The sequence below is a fragment of the Anomalospiza imberbis genome, chromosome 5 (assembly GCF_031753505.1).
Source record: "Anomalospiza imberbis isolate Cuckoo-Finch-1a 21T00152 chromosome 5, ASM3175350v1, whole genome shotgun sequence".
NCBI lineage: Eukaryota > Metazoa > Chordata > Aves > Passeriformes > Viduidae > Anomalospiza > Anomalospiza imberbis.
This window is the reverse complement of record NC_089685.1, coordinates 48,533,633-48,551,167: the sequence shown is the minus strand read 5'-3', so window position 1 is coordinate 48,551,167 and position 17,535 is coordinate 48,533,633. Positions and strand designations below refer to the sequence as shown.

Genomic DNA, 17,535 nt, shown 5'->3' with positions numbered 1-17,535 from the left:
CAGCTGATTACTGAAGATGATCTGCTCTTCCTGGGAATAGCAGGATACCATCTGCACTTTGGCTGGTCTCATCTGTGATGAAGGGGCATCAGTACCCCACTCTGCTGGGCCCACAGGAGTCCTGCTGCATCCTGTACGAGCTCTCTGTACTGATAACAACGAAACTCCTACTCTTGTCCTCCTGACTGAGGAGGTATTGAGGCATATGCATGACTCTGATCCCATGATTAACACAATTGCTATCAGTGCTATTCTTGTGCTTACAGATGTAATTTTTCACCTGAACACAGATTCAAGTGTACTTGGGGCAGGAATAGAAATTTATGCTGTCAAGAGCTACTCCTTCAGCCCAACAAGTGTGTTCTTCAGCTTGTGGATTAAGAGCAGTATGAAATGAGAATTGAGAATATTTTTCTCCTGTCAGCAAAATGAGAGTTCACAAGTTAAGCAACATTTATCAGCATGCATGAATTGTAATTTTTCAAAACATTTTGATTGCATTTGGCATCTGAGCCTAGCACGGGAGAAAGCTGCTGAGTGAACTTTCTAATTCATGTAATTTGTAGCATTAGAGATTATTCTGACTGGATCCTTCATAAACAAAACATCTGATGGTTGATTAGGAATGCTGCCCTAATAAAGATAGGATTAGAATTAGATGCAAAGTGGCAGGAGGGCAGTAATCAGCAAGTAAGAAATTGTTGTTTCTTTCACAGTTCAGCCTGGTGCACATTTCAAAGGGAGAGATTTTCCTCCTGTACTTCCCAAACAGAGGCCATGGCAGTACCTGGCACTTCCCAGCTCCCAGAGAAGTCTCATCTTCATCTTTTCCTACTCTTTCCACACAGTTGTGTCATTCCTTAACATTTGTGCCCTTTCTTACCTGGGCAGGCGCAGTGAACAGAATTGATCAGGTCACACACAGTTAGCAGCCTGTCACTTACATGAAAGCTGAAAATCTGGGTACAATTTTGGTCTGAAGAGTGAGCCTGAGCTCATTTATGCCACTAGAACAGAGTGGCATTTGTGTAACCCTGTTACAACCTGCCTAAAGCCTGGTGCAAAACAGAAATAAACAAACAAATGAACCCCCTAAAGTGGCAATTTATGAAAATTAATTGCTTTGTCTTCATTTCTTTCAAATACTTTAGGAGTTTAATTTAAACCAACAGGACCTTACTTCCAAAATTTAGGATTGGACCTCTAACAACTGCAAAACTGTAGTTTGTAGTGTTCCTCCAAAAATAGGACTGAAAGAGATGTTTTCATTTGTGATGTTAAAAGTGTTTTGAGAAATTGAGAAGAAACAGAAGTCTTAAAAGTAATCTCATGTAAAGGCACTATCAAGCCAACATTCTTGGTCTAATTTATATAATAAAACAAAGCCCCAGCCTAAACCCCTATTAGTAAACATCTTTAGCTTAATGTATATAACAAATCAATACTTTAGGCCTAAACCTCTATAGGAGTCAAAGGAATGACTTTCCTTCAAAAGAAATGAATAGCCAGGCTTGCAACAATATTTTGATGTTTAAGATAAATTTTGAAAGTCCAACCACTAACTGCAGTACAAATCATTAATAAGAAGTGCAGCCCAGACATGCCCCTAAAATGGAACAAAAAAACCGTTTGAGCAGTAAGGAAATGGTTAAAACTTTCATCAGGGAAACAACATCAGTGTAACTTTGTTAGAGCCATCAACATTTTTTAAACAACCCACTGACTTTCTGCAGCTCTTAGCTTAAAGAGGAACCTTCACAGGCCTGAATGTTTTCACAGGAGGAAATTCTCCTCCTGGACCCTCCTTGCACCCCCTGGTGTCAATACATGGATTAATGAGGAATGTGGCGAGGCAGTTTTACCAATTTCTGTCAGCCATTTGGCCACGGCTCCATAAATTTCATCAAGGATGAGGACCACCACGAGGTTAATGATGACAGCAGTGGCAGTTACGGTCACTCGAACGTTGGACCTGGTTGTCTCGTTTGCGCTGAAGGACAAGGCTGCTGCTGTCGTGATTCGGTACACAATGACACCAAACACTGCTGAAAATGCCAGCATGATCTGCAAACAAATGAGCACACAGATTAGTTCAGCCTGGAAACAGAAGCTGTGGCTGGGAGGTTGGGTGTGTTCCATGAATTGGCATTGAGGGGTTGTTTCTTAGTGCGAGGTGACAACATGCACGTGATCGAATTAAAAGGCTCTCCAACAAACAGGGATGTAAATAAGAAACAAGGAAATGGATGCACGGCTCCAAACTGGCACAACGATTCAACTGACACAAGGTGCTCAGAGGGCTGGATGCTTCACAGCACCTCTCCTATGAAGACAGCCTGAGAAAGTTGAGATTGTCCAGCCTGGAAAAGAGAAGGCTCTAGGAAGATCTTATACCACGTTTCAGTATCTAAGGGAGGCTTATAAAAAAGAGGGAAAGTGACTTTTCATGCGGGCAGATAGTGGTAGGAAAAGGGAGGATGGTTTTAAACTAAAAGAGGACATTTTTTGTTAGATATTAGGAAGAAATCCTTCTGTGTGAGGGTGCTGAGGCCCTGGCACAGGTTTCCCAGAGAAGCTGTGGCTGCCCCATCTCTGGAAGAGACCAAGGCCAGGCTGGATGGGGCCTGAGTGTCCTGATCCAGTGAGTGGCATCCCCACCCCTGGCAGGGAGTTAGAATTAAATAACCTTTAAGGTCCCTTTCAACCCAAACCAATCTGTGATTCTTTTACACCAATTCCATGGATTCCTGCAGATGGGCATGTCCGTTCTGATTAAAGCTACACACATCATTCATGCAGTGAAATTTGGGCATTTTGGGTTCAAAAGCAGGAATTAAGCAAGGTCTTTTACCTGGCAATAGATTCAGATGGCTTGAACTGAAGGGCCTATATTTATGTGCAGTCAGGTAAATGGCCTTTACTGGCTCAAACAGCTTCACCTGTGCACAGCAGAAGTGCAAACTTACAAATTTAAAAATAAAAAGCTTCCCCTGTTATTATTCTTTTAAGGCTGACCTAAGCAGGGTTATTAGGGCTTCACTTTACATTTGTGTCCCAGAAATCACTTGGTATCCCTGGCATCCTTTGTGGGCTGGCTTTCACCCATGAGATGAGGAAAGTTGGCCCTGCTACTTAAGGTCAAGTTCCCAGAAGAAGAATTTGAATTTCATAGGGTTGTGGTATTCTGTTAAAAAAAAACCAAAAACAATCTAAACCAATCCACAGTGAAAAAGAAATCATTAAAATAATAAAAAATAGCAGAATTTCATAATCATAGCACAAAAGGGGGGAAGGCACATTTTTCCCCTACATTTTTGCCTTTAGCAAGAATTCCAGTGTACATTCATTATTTTAGGTAAAACATCTTGAGATCCTCAGATGAAAGAGACTACCTCAATGTGAAAGATTAGATGACTGCAATTATTAAAATGGGCCTAGAGGCCCAGATTCAAAACATGGGTTTAAGGAAATTTAACAGTTCATTTTAATGATCCAGCAATAGTTTATTGAATTCCTGTATGCAAAGAAAGGTTGTTGCATTAAAAGGAACAATTGCAAAAGAACCACAACAAGAATCAAAGTTAAATTGTTGAAGGTGAAAACTGGGCACATTTTGCTTTTATGAAGAACTAGTAAACATACTAAGAATTAATTATTTGGAGAAACTCCTGGACATTTCAGATGAAATTGTCAAATATGTTTTGTCAGCAAATAGTAATAGTTAGAGCTAGTAAAACATTTAATTTTACTTTTTAAAGAACTGTTTCATTAATTTTAAATGAAATGTCGGTGAATGATAAAAGCCTGAACCTGAAACAGTTTAAATGAAAACTTTTCAAATGATAATAAATATTATTTCCTTTGGTTTTGTGGTTTTCATTGTGTCAAGGAAATATTTCTGGTTTTTATATCTATTTTTCTTTTGACTTACCTACCAAATGAACAGACAAAAAATCACATTCATGCTGAACTACCTTGCTGTGACAGAAGGGATGCAGGAACACATAACTTTTCCTTGCCTCCCCATTATAATCACTAGAGGAGAGAGTAAAATCCCCAACAAAGGAAGAAAACAAAACAGCAACACCTGGTATTAATTTACTTCACCTTCCACCTCTACAGACACCTTAAGCTCCTTTCTTTTTCTTAATCTGAGTCACAGAATCCTCCTCCTTAATCAACTTCCTGATACTCTCTTCCTGTTTCTTTTCCCTGTGGATTTCTTTGCAATTTTTTCACTGTGGTGGTGGACAAGGAAAATTAGCAATTGGACGCCTCATTCTGGAACAGATGAGATCCTTCCACATGCACCTCTCTCCATCACGAATTCCCACTTAGGAATGATATCTTAACAGTACAGGAAGAAGAGCTGAGGACAGTCCACACTAAACAGAAAAAGAGGAAATTTCAGATCATGAAAGTTCAATAGCAAACTCTTGAACCTAACCAAAGGATTTTAGGGATCCCTTGCTCTGAGGAATGTTACTGGAAGATAAGAGTAACAACCTTTTCAATCCATGCAGTGCCATAGCAAGGTGTACAAAGTTACTGAAAAGTAAAGTTTTATTTGTTTAAAGAACAAAAATATTTGCTTTGCAAAAGCACCAGGGCTTCAGAAACTCTCAGTTGCTCAGCTGTTTTTAAACATCTGCTTAGACACAGATGGAAAAACACTCCTTTAGGAGTCTTCATTATCTGTGCATCCAGCAAGAAGAGAAAATTGAGGAGGGCCTGTAGGACTGCACAGTTACTGTGAGCACAGTTCTCACTCCCCAGACAGCCACTGAGGGGGAATGGTTCCTGTATCTTCACAGCATTTGTCTCATTCCTGAAAATACCTCTTCTGCCCAAATTCCTGATCAGGCAGGCCACCATTTGTTCAGGTGCCCACTTTGGGGGTTGTTGTCATTGCCAACATTCCCTCTGGCCATCCTTCCCGCCCATAATGGCAGTTTCTTCCCTGAATAGCTGAACTAGTCCATCCAGGACTGAAATGCTTAGAAACAGATGTGAAAATTGGCTGCAGAAGAGGTCACCTACTGAGCCTGGTATGAATGAAGACAAACAGGAAAGCAAGCTAGATCTGAGAAGGAAGTTATAAAACCCCATGGGCTAGGCTGCTACCTCCATCCAAGTAGGATAACAATTTAATGTCCAGATAGTTCTCTGGCTCCCCAGTAGGGCTATTCTAGAGTCAAGTATTACACCATGTGAGTGAGAATAGGGTGGAAGAGGCTGAACTCTTCTGCCATGACACAAACTGATTTTCTTCCTTCCTCTGACTGAGCCAAACAAAGAAAAGCCCCAGTGATGAATTGCTCCATGCCACCCTGCTCTCTTCCAACACTAACGGCACTTTTACGACCAACTCAGAAATCTCTGCCACAACATGTGACTTCTAAATATGGGGTTTATAAATTGTGAATGTTATTGTCAATCACACTCAAGAAAAACTTTTAGATCCCCAGCTGAGCCCCGATCTCCTGCTACCATTGATCTCACTCTGCAAAAATAAGACTTGTGAACTTCTGTCCTACAATCCCTACAAAATGCATAGCTTAAATCAGACTTGGATCTTCTGCCCCCTCTGCAGTCCAATGAGACTTTGTGTATAACAAAAGAACTGTGATCAGATTTTAAAGCATCCACACATGTGTGAATTAATCCTTGGAATTGTTTGGTGATGTAAGACGGGACAAGAGCAGTGAACACAATGTTTTTTTTCAACCTGCATTTTGAAAAAAAACAAACAACATGCCTAGCTTAATACAGACAGAGAAAAAGCCAGAAAGAAAAGACCACGACACAATTTTTGAAAGAGGATTTACAAAAGTGAAGTACACAACAGAAGTATGGAAATAAAGGGGAAAAAATAAAGAGGAAGGAATTTACACTATGAAAACCATTACCAGCTTCAAGAATCACCAGGGAAAGTGTGGGATATAAAGCTCGGGGAAGGAGGGACAGAACAAAACAGCATCACTCTATAGCAATACAGAAATCTCCATGGAAAACACCTATAAATTTGGAACACCAGACCCTTTTGGCCTGGAAAAGGTAGCATTAAAATTCAACAATCACTTCTGCAGCACTAGAAATAGCTGTGCACTTGTGTGCAGGTCTGTGTCTGACTCTTGTACCCCTGTACACACACATAAACTCAAGATTTTATTATTTATTTTGTACATAGGCCTTATAGGTAAAAAATTAATTTGTGTGAATAATAATAATAGAGGTTAACAAGACCAATAATGTTTCTCAGTACAATTCTATTTCTCAGACTGACAACAAAACTTCAGTCTGATCTTTCCAATTCCTCTTTAACTAATGTAGCAGGAAAAAGGGAAACATCCCATAGAATAAAGAACAGATTGCAATATCCATGTAGGATAGCAGAGCATGCTCTCCCTCATCAAGAGTTGGCTTGAATTTCATGCATGGTTTGCAAGTTGTCTCCTGAAAGTACTTACATATAAGTAATGCTCAAAATATTGCAAAAACAAGATCGTTGTATCCACTTTGCCAGATGGTGCAAGTCAGCCTAGTTCCACTAGTCACAAGCAGAAGTTGAAGAATTGGAGCTCTGCATTTTACATCTTACAAACTGTAGGTAATAACCCTTTATAAATCTCTCTGAGATGTTACAGTAAGCAGGAAGGGTAATATCTAGGCTATGAGTCAGGAAAGCACTTTAAGCTCATGCTTAGGGGAGATTTAAACATGTGGTGAAAGTCAAGAGCACATGTAAGCACCTTGTCTGCAAAAGAATTACTTGTAAAAGCTCGGCCAGGGCTGTGTGCTTAGTCAGACTCAGTGTGGCCTGCTCTAAGTGAAGTCATGACTCATGCCACCTGAGAGGTTCTGTCTAAAAAGCAAATAGTGGGTATGGCCTCAGGATGGTAAACTCACTCAAAATGCTACAAGTACATGCATCTATGACACATCTAAAATGTACAGAAAATATTCTGAATATGTAATGTATACATCTTCATAAATATATAAACATATCTATAATGGTGTAGACATTAACTTCAATGTGAGCATTTGATTGTCAGAAAAATAAATTAAATCTTCTCAGGACATCCGGTGCAGTATATGCAAATTTGAGTAAATTAGAAATGCACTTAGGTATCTTAAAATAATTTAGGATTCAGGTGAGCTTCCCTAGTTACATGCTGCAATGGTGCAATGGCCTATTTCATTGCCATTTTATAGTGGCTCTAGATATGAACAGAAACTTTCAGTCAGTAATTACTGTAACCAGAGGGATAATGGGGTCCTTTACCATGTAATTCAGGGTTTGTTAGCCAGGCCTTCCTGTTGCTTTTTACAAAGTCTAGCAGCTTCATGATGCACGTTTTTTTCTGGAAATTTGACTTTTGACTAGGACAATGATGTCCCCACTTTAGAGGCTGCCCTGCACACCTGATTTTTATTCCCAAGGGAGGACTGTGTGCCATGATCTTACTGTATACCATGATCTACTGTACAATCCATCCCTGAATGTGTCTTGGATAAATATTTCTCAGCAACTGATTTATTTCACCTGGATGTCGCCTGTTCAGAGGCTCAACCTTTCTGAACGTCACTGTGACCAGCACATGCAATACTGTGCTCACAACTAAATATCAATGTTATCCCTTCATTGGATAACAGAGATGGAGCAGAAACCCTGGGGGAGAGGCAGAAATTGTGTAATGAACTGCTGGCCTTACAGCAAATCAGACCTTCCACAAGTAGCCTTTGGAAAAAGAGAATAAAGCTGGAGGCAGGCATTGAGCTCCATGAACCATCCTAGTATTTCTCCAAAACTGACCTTACCTTCAGATTTTTAACATATTTCAGAACAGCTATTTGAGGGTTTCCTTCTAGATGCTCATGGCAAAGTTTCTCACCCCTAATAAACAAGCAGAAATGCAAATGATGTTACCATAAATAGAATAAGTCCAAAGTTTGCTGCATATCCAGGCATGCGGTCACTCCATGTCAGCTTCTCCTTTTCATTCTGTAGAAAAACACATAAACAAAATAACAGATGTAACAGAACTGTACGATAGAAATTATTAGATTTAATAGGATTTATTGTTGAGAGCCATTCTCAATTCCCCTGCTGTGATTTTGAAGTATATTATGCAATTTAGAACACTGATATTTTAAAGTAGATTTTAATTTGAGATAAAGGAGGGGAAGAGTAAATAAGACATGTAGAAAATGTCTACAAAATTCAGAAAATATCCTATGCAACTATGATTTAAGTATTTAAAAACATGTATTCAAGTCTCACTAATGTCATATCAGGAGAAATCCCTAAGATTGACCTTAATTCACTTTTAGGCAAAGCAAGATTCAAGCATTTATTTTGAATTGCTTCTTGTAGAACTACAGAAGCACAGTGCTTGAGACAGAAACCATGATAAGAAGGCTGACTACCATTGAACCCAGATTTTTTTTTTTTTTCCTAATGGTCACAAGCACCAAATGTGACCCCTCAGATAATTCTTGGCAAGACACCCCAATCCTTCCCCTGGTACTTGTTTTATAGCAGAGGGAAACTACAAAAGCAAGCCCCTCTGATCCCTACTGCCAACCTTGTTTTTTTCATGCACAAACAGCATCTCCCTCTTCCCTGCATAATTTAAAGCAACTGTGATCAGTGAAATCCAGTACGCTTTTGCCCTCCCCACACAAACTAAACTCCAGCCCCAGCTGCATGCACATCTAAAGAAGATATTTGAAGACAGATTTATGTGAGAAATACGATTCCCTCCTCTCAAAATAGGTTTCTTAAAATAATAATAAGGTCGCTGCTTTGTTTAAGTTAAACTAAAACTATATAATCAAATTAACTAAGGACACAAAGCCAGCTGCTGTTGGTATTTCTGTGAAGCACCACTGCTGCCCCATGGACCAGTACTACCCTTACACTGGAGTTAGCCCAGATGCTAAATTTAAATGAATTTAAATCAGGTTAGAACTCAGGTCAAAGGTTTCCTGCAAACCATTTCTAAGGCACAATTGCCCACAGATAAACATAAAAATCTGGGAGCGCTGTGCCTTTGTAAGAAGCTTTCCCAAAGTAGAATTAGGAAGGCAGCATTTAAGTGCAGAAATGCAGCTGTGGATTTTCTAACCAGGATGTGGAATTAGACCTAGGACACAACCCTGCCTACACATCCATTGCCATGGTGGTGATGCCTCAGACACTGTGGGAGGGAGCATTACTGAGCAGCCCCTCTTGTGACCTCATCTCCTTCAGGACAGTCCTGGCAGCGCTGGGCCACAGCAGACCCAACCAGAAGCACCAATAATTTGGCCCAGTGTACACAGCACAAAAATACTCTTTACAGTTCATACACAGAGTCCAGCACGTAGCTGGAAGGCCACTTGAAAAAGCATTCCTCTGAATGCACACATGCATTTCATTGCATTTTGGCTGTTACCACTCAGCAATTCCACAGGATATAAGTTCTGAGGGTTTATATTCCCAGAAGTCCTGAAGGACACCACATTTTACAGTTTCACTAGGGGCTGTGTGGGGCTGTGGCTGGTGTGGGGCTGTGCTTTGTACTTGTGCTGAACACAGGGCTGATAATACAGAGATGGGTTTGTTATTGTGGAGCAGAGCTTACACTGAGCCAAGCCTTTCCTGCTTTTCCTCTGCCACATGGCTGAAAGAATTTAAGAGGAGACACAGCCAGCACAGGTGACCCCAACAGACCAAAGGCACATTCTAAAATTTATGGCATCATGATCAGTGTATAAAGTGGGGAGAAGAAGGAGGAAGGGAGAAATGTTTGGAGTAATGATGTCTGTCTTCCTGAGAAACTGTTGCATGTGATGGAGCTCTGCTCTCCTGAGGATGGTTGAACACCTGCCAACCATGGCACGCAGGGAATTAATTTTTTGTTTTGTTTTGCTAAAAAGCTGCCTTTATCCCAACCAGGGATTTTCTCCCTTTCACCCTTCCCATTCTCCCCCTGATCTTGCTGTTGGGGAATGAGTGGTTGCTGGCTGAAGTTACATCAGGATGGTCAGCAGGCTGTCTTCTCAGCTCACTCTTCCATGTAAGTGCTTCCTTGAACCTTATTTTCCCGTGAGTTTGCCATGGACTGTAGCACTCAGCCAAAGGGAGCTCTGAACAACGTGAGGAGTTGCTAAGCCAACGTGAGAATAAAGGCAACGATGGATGAAGAAACTGAGCTACTTAGCATACACTGCCAAAAAAAAATTTGGAAATTTAACTCAATATCCCAGATCTCCCAGTTCATTCTAGTCTATCCCAGTCCATCTCAGAAGTTTCAGCTCCTCCTAGTCCCTCCCAGAGCTTCTAGTCCATCTCGGTTTTTCCCAGTTCATCCTTGTCCATCCCAGAGCTCCCAGTCCATCCAGGCAGTGGAAAACTACCTTCTGTTCTTGTGACAAGAGACAGGGTCTCTGGACCCTGGAAATGGGATGAAGCTGAGTCAGGGAAGGTTTAGGGTGGGTAGCAGGAAAAGGTTATTCTGCCAGAGGGTGACTGGGCACTGAACAGGGAATACCCATTTCCCCGGGGAATTGCCACAGCCCCAAGGCTGCCAGAGCTCCAGGAGCATTTGGACAACACTGTCCCGCACCGAGTGAGATCACTGGGGGATCCTGTGCAGGCCCAGGAGCTGGGCTGGATGATCCTCTATCTGGAGCAGCCCAAAAGTGTAAGTATTTATTGACACAACAAGACGAAATCTGCAGAACAATCTCAGTGACAGATATGTTATGATGAGGAACATTCCCCAAGATAAACTGTGTTGCAGGGGAATATTTATATGCAGACAGCAAACCTCACAATAGAAATTGTTTGGTTTTGTGCCAGAGGCAAAATAAAAGATTTACTTTAAAAATCTTACTTTCGTTTTCCTTCAATGCAATGATGGATTTGCAATTCTAGTGGAGGAAAAAGCAGGTTTTGGTCTGTGTGCAGTGATGTGTTCCTGTTTTAATGTTTAATCATGTGTGGAATGTATTCTTTGAAGAGATACAGCTCTTTTCCTATCAAAAAATAAAAAATGAAATTTTAAAAAATTAAAAAAAAAAAGATAACATTAACCCTCTTCTATATTTTTCTGGATGGTTTATTTCCATATGAGTTACCTAATATGGCAAAGATCCTGCTCTGCATCTTCAGGTGGATGGGCCTCTGGGCTGTGGAAGCCTGGAAGTACCTTGAACTTGGACAGTACCAGGCAGCTTTTAAAAACAGTTCTATGCTTCTCTGTGAATTAAACCACAGCCACTTTGCTCAGATCACAAGTATTTCAGTTATTAGTTGATATTTTCCCTCAAGACGACACCTCCTCCAAGCAGGTGTTTCTAACCATCAGCAGTGCCAACTCAACCTGCACTTGGGGAGTACAACTAGAGATTTTCTTTCTTCTCCATCCTGCTTTGTAGCTCCAGTGCTGAAATTCAGGGTCTTCATTGTGGTTGCACCTGGGCAATCCCAGTGATTTCACTGGACTTGCACAGAGCTGTAATAATTGACTGGAATTTAGTAAAAGATGCTCAGAGAAGAACAAAATCTAGGACTCCTCTCTAAGGTCTTACACTGCTAGCAACAAAAATAAGCTACAAAATTATATTTCCAATCACAAAATCCAGAAAGTCATGTCTAGGAAGCTCCAAATAAGTAATTGGCATTTTTATACCTGCACATTTCTTAGTAGATTTCTACTTTAATTTCTACTTCAATAAAAAGCTTTAATTTGTGTAAAAGCTGCACTGTCCAAATGAGCTTCTAGAAATATGAATTGTGGTATCAAATACAGCTCTTTTCTATTTGTGTGACACCTAAAGCACTGTCTGTGCACTGCAGGCTCAAGACAAGGCATGAAACGTGCTGCTTCTGGAATAAGGGGTCCCTATAGTTTTACTTTGGCCTTGAAATAAGTTTAAGACAAGGAGTAAAGGATCCTTCAGAGCCATTTGGAAACGATGAGCCAGAACAGGCCTGCAGAATGGGCAGCTGTGAAAAACAATCAGTTCCAGAGTGATGACACAAAAAGAGGCACAATCAATGACCATTAGTATTTCTGGGATGATGCAGTGGCCACAGTGGTCATTACAATTAAGAAAATTCAGCCAAGGTCATGGGATTCTTTCAGCCTGTATTTGGGACTCAAACGTTTTGAGGGCTTGTATTAGCCCTCAGACTTCTGTGAGGAAAGAAAAACTGCTGCCATGCTGAGCATCTGCAATGCCTGTGTCTATCCCTCTCTGAATCTAGAAGATGTATTTTCAGACTCCCCCTGAAGCAAAAGAAAGCACTTTTGATTTAAAACCCATTAAAAGAGAACTTCATTTCTATTCTTCTCACTCAAGCAGCAATGGCATTTTAACAGTAAATGTGGTTGTGTTTTGTGAGCAATGTTCTGTCTCAGGACTGCACATGGAAAACAAACTGCCAAGGTTCATTTGGAGACAGATGAAGAACTGCAAAACCTTTAATTAAAATTTTTTCCTGTCCTTGAAACATGCAGAGTAGCACAGACATACCATTAACTTTCAGTGGAGCTTAGTGGACACGCTCTAAATCGTGGAAGCAATGCAGAATAGAGAGCTTTGAGAAGTGTGTGCAAGGCACACATTGAGATCATGGAAATTAATGGATTTTAAGGCTAAGCAATGTTATTTTTAACCACCCTGTCTTAGTCTCCTTTATTATCACACAACTTCCTTGAGATGATTTTTGCTATAAGGATAATAAATGTGATTTAACTATTTTTTTTTTAAACCTCTAATTACAGCTTGAGCATTTCTGTGATGAACAGTCAGTTACAAGTCTTATTAGATCATTCCAATTGCTAATTACCTTAGCTGTTGAAAATGTTTGGTTTATTTGCAAGCTGAATTTGCCTATCTGCATCTTTCAGCCTTGGCATTTAGCTGCAAATTTTTCAGTTCAGAGCATCTACTGACAGAATTCTGGAGTTTGGCTGTGGGTTCTTCTGAACTATGATCAGGCCACCTCTTGGCTTTTAAGCTGGCTGAGACCATTCCCTCAGAATGGGAACCATCAGCCAAGCCCACAGCTGTATTTCTTCCCCCTGTAATGGGGTTGGAAGTAAATCTCTCACAGGCTACAGCCCTGACATGGGTAACTGACTTGACCCTCCACATAACAGGGCTCATGGAAGTGTATGTGAGTAGCCCAGTCTCTGTGCCTCAGGAGACTCAGCCCTCCCACAGGACCAGAAATACCTCATGTGATTGATGGGTGAGGGCTGTGCTTCCAGCCATGGAGCCTGGCAGGAAAGAGGATACCAGCCTCACCTCTGTCAGTGGAGATGCTGGCAGAATGGAGGGCAGAATCCATGAATCCAAGAGCTTTCTACTCCTTATGAGACTTAACACTACATTCTGAAATTCCTAATGAAAAATAAAAACTCCCGGAGTAGCTGTGGCTGCCCCATCCCTGGAAGTGTCCAAGGCCAAGTTGGATGGGCCTTGGAGAACCTGGGATAATGGAGGGTGTCCCTGCCCATGGCAGGGGCTTGGAACTGGGTGGTCTTTAAGGTGCCTTCCAACCCAAGCTATTCCATGATTCTATGACATTTGCACAGCATTTGACACTCACATATATATACACACATTACATGTATGTAAATGTATGTCACATGCATGCAATGAGTACCTCAATATAAACTAGTGACTTGCTGTAGATTTGTGGAAATATTTCAAGCTGTTTCCTTCACACAATAATAATAACAAAGGCTGGAGGTCTGCTCTCACTGATATTTAAATCTGTAAAGCCAGACTTGGTTAAATTAATATGCTGTAATTTACTCAGGAATAAAAATGGTTCCTTTGCTGCAGTTACACTTCTTTTGACACTGGCACTCAATGCACTGTGGCATATTGCAATCTTTATTGTGTAAGTGGCATTAAGGTGCTTAGACTTTATATCACTGTTTAATATCAAGTGCTTGATATTTACATATGGTTCAAGTGAAAACTGGCAGCACTTAGTCTTTTACAATGACAGTTTAACATATGGCTTTACAAGCATGAATTATTTATGTCAACTTGAAGCCATTCAGAATATTACCAGGAAAACACTGTAATTTGCACAAACAATAGGGTTACATCTGTAGTCATAAATATTCATTGTTTGTCAATGCTCTTTGTAGATGGTTAATAAATCATAATGAGGCTGATCCTGAGAAGGCAAAGGGCCAGCTGTACAAATACATCTGGAGGGATTTCCAAAGCCCCTGACTGACAGTGGTACCCAGGCCTGCCATAGTAGAGAAGGTGGTACTGGAATGTCACAAATTCTGCTCAGGACATGAAGGGATACCCTGTCACTTGCTCAGATTTTGTTTTTTAATGTATCTCCTGAAAAGTCTCAAAGAATGTAATGAAATACCACATGTGGCTTTAAAATACTCTAAAATACACATAGTCAAGCATGAGGAAGACAGATTTTGAGCCAGACATGTGCCTACTTTACTTTGCATGATTAAATCAATTTAATATGCTTTGATATTGACTGGACATGGAACTATCAGGGAAAACAAAATGAGTCTCAAAGACTGATTTTAGAAAAAAAAAAAATGGATTTCACTGTCCTGGAGTTCACTGGATCTCCAGCCTCCACTTTGTACCCTGAGATCCAGAGCACCACTACTGTAATAGTCAATCTGGTTTCACACTTCGTCATGTAAACTGTGAACATCTAATGAAGAAATAAACACAACCCATTTTAAAACAATTTATCAAGCATAAATTAAAAAAAATATTACCTTTTAGTAGTTCCCATAATTCAGCACCATTTAAATTACTGACAGGGATTTAATTTAAGAGTTTCTCTCTGTAAATTTTTAAGCAGAGGACTCTATGTGAGTCCTATGTGAGTCCATTGGTTACACAATCAGTTCCCAACTACTTGCAGTATCTCTTCTTAAAATATAAAAATGTGCAAAATTATGTTATCTTTTGTAACTTCAAGTCTATTTGTCACAGGTAGATAATTTATCTGAACTTTATCTTTAAAATCACTTGTTTAATCTCATTATACACTTTCATATTAGCAATTTGGGCCCAGTGGAAGTAATGCAGTTGGCAATTTTGCAATTTGCAAAGCACAAATTACAGTTTGCTGAATTAAACTTAACTGAGCTTATGATTTCAGTTCTGGAAGAGATGCATTTTGTGCTAGACTCTGAGGAAAGATGTCCTTTTCATGTTCCCTTGAAGTTTTCTGGCCTAATTCCTTGTCGGTGTCCTAGTTGGAAGAATCTGGACTGAACATCTTGCTGCTGTGAAATCATCACAGAACTCCTAGTGAAGCAAAATCTCACTGTAAGGCTTTGGCATTGCACACTTAGAACATGATTCTCCATTGTCTTACACCATGTGAAGCCACTTATCCCCACACAAAGCGTGAGACAAAGACATGCAACACATTATCGGCTTCCTTGGGTTGCAGTTTCAAATTTAGCTTACACAAACTGTGAATGATCACACCAGCACCAGAGGAGAGTACAGTGGTGTAAATTTTAGCAACCTTTTTAAGCTGGTAATGAAAAGTTTGAGGAGCAGAGAAAGGATTAAAAGGGGGATGTGGCTATGCAAAATTCTTTCCCTGGCTCCAGAACATTTATTACCAGCTGTAAAGTATTAATTAAGTTTGTATTCTAACATTTGACTCTTCTATAAAATTTGAAACATAGTTGCAGAACACAATCTACAGAGGCAAACTTTTGCCAATAGCAGAGAGATGACGTGCAGAAAAGAGTTCTGGATAAACAGCAAATGGAAGACTGGAAGGATGGGAAAGGATACAAGAGCAAGGGGCCTCCAGCTCTCTCCATTTTCCTCCAGAAAAGACATATTTAGGAGTTGTAAGAGTCCTGTCCCTGCTTTCTCTGTCATTGTCATTGGCATTGCCCCATTGGCCACCATTTCTCTTGGTAAAGGTCTCTGTCTTTGCTATTTCTTTTGCCCAGTCTTCTAATTCTACCCATATAACCAAGAATCACTGGTTCCACTACAATACACAGGCATTCTGCTCCTATTGTGGTCTCACTGCTTCTCTTCATGTGTTTATGTTGTTCACGTATTCCCTGTTCAAACTTTCATCTCAGACTGGAATCTCTCACTGATAGAGATGGTATTTTGGCATAGAGTTCTGTAAAATATTCTGTTTATTTTCTAAATGTCCTTAGAGTGACTCTTACTGTTGGAAGCAAATCTGTTCCTTTTATCCTTTTATAACCTGAGAGATCATAAGGACAAGAAAATTAAGAAAATGGACCAAAGAGTCCTTATTCTAAAAAAAGAGTCAATAGGTCTGTTATGAAAGGTGGCAATGAAAAGTTAGGCTTCATAGGCATTTAAGCAAGATAATAAGGGCAATAAATGATTTTTTTTCTCTTCAATGAAAATTTCACTGTATTCCAAGAAAGGGGGAAGGGGGAGGGGGGAAGGGGGAGGGGGGAAGGGGGAGGGGAGAAGGGGGAGGGGGGAGGGGAAGGGGGGAGGGGAAGGGGAAGGGGAAGGGGAAGGGGAAGGGGAAGGGGAAGGGGAAGGGGAAGGGGAAGGGGAAGGGGAAGGGGAAGGGGAAGGGGAAGGGGAAGGGGAAGGGAAGGGAAGGGGATATGTCTCAAATTAGGATGGAAAGCTCAAGTGCTTGTTTTCAAAAAAGTTTTTAATTACTGTGAAGCAAATGTTTTACGTCAACAACTTACAATATTTTGTTTTCATTTCTGCTATTTTTAAAACCTCTCCAACACAAATTCCATTTTGAAATAAGAAGTAATTTAAAAACAACAGTTGGAAACTCCTCACTCTATAAAAGTTGAACTTAGATATTTTATTAAAATCAAAACATGTTTTACTAAAAAAAATAGCTGCAGCAAACAGTATGTTAGTGGGGGGGAGTTTGAATGTACGGGGGCAAAATACTGAGAAAAATTCAGCATTTGCAAATAGAGACATATTTCATCAATTTTTTTTTTTTAAGTTTTATCAGACTACAAAATTAATCTCTGCACCACCACACTGTATTGTCCATATTTGTATAGAGAAGCTTGGGAGAAAAACAGCAGAAAGTCTACTTCATGCAGTAGTAATAAAATACTAAGAATTATGGTTCTATCGTAACTGTATTAAGAGGAAACATCTTGTCATATGCTTGTAATTACAGTGAGAGGAAACATACAGTGACAAAGCTGATCTTTAAGTTCTGTGGACTCAAAATTCTATATTATATAAAAATATTACTGCAAAGGCCCCACTATGGCTGAAATTCATTATCCTTTTGAATAGAAGAGCTGTGGAATCATAGAATGGTTGGGGTTGGAAGGGACCTTAAAGAACAGCCAGTTCCAATTCCCAAAATTCACCTTCCACTATCCCAGGTTGCTCAGAGCCCCATCCAGCCTGGCCTTGGACACTTCCAGGGATGTGGCCTGCCATTACAGTTAAATTCCAAGCTATAGCCCTGTTTTGAGACAGCTCCTGTGTTTAGCTCCAGTTGTTTTAAATTTGTCGCTGCTT

At 40.3% G+C, this 17,535-nt stretch overlaps 1 protein-coding gene across 3 annotated transcripts in view; it reads right to left on the bottom strand.

The window, feature by feature from the left end:
* Window positions 1–17,535, bottom strand: part of ANO2 (anoctamin 2) — a 114,594-nt gene that overhangs the window by 29,507 nt on the left and 67,552 nt on the right. For all 3 annotated transcript variants that reach the window (XM_068190573.1, XM_068190574.1, XM_068190575.1), the window contains 2 exons: window positions 7,931–8,005; window positions 1,863–2,064 (listed from right to left, as the gene is read on the bottom strand). In XM_068190573.1, the coding sequence (XP_068046674.1) occupies window positions 1,863–2,064; window positions 7,931–8,005 (277 nt within the window). The remainder of the gene's footprint in view (window positions 1–1,862; window positions 2,065–7,930; window positions 8,006–17,535) is intronic.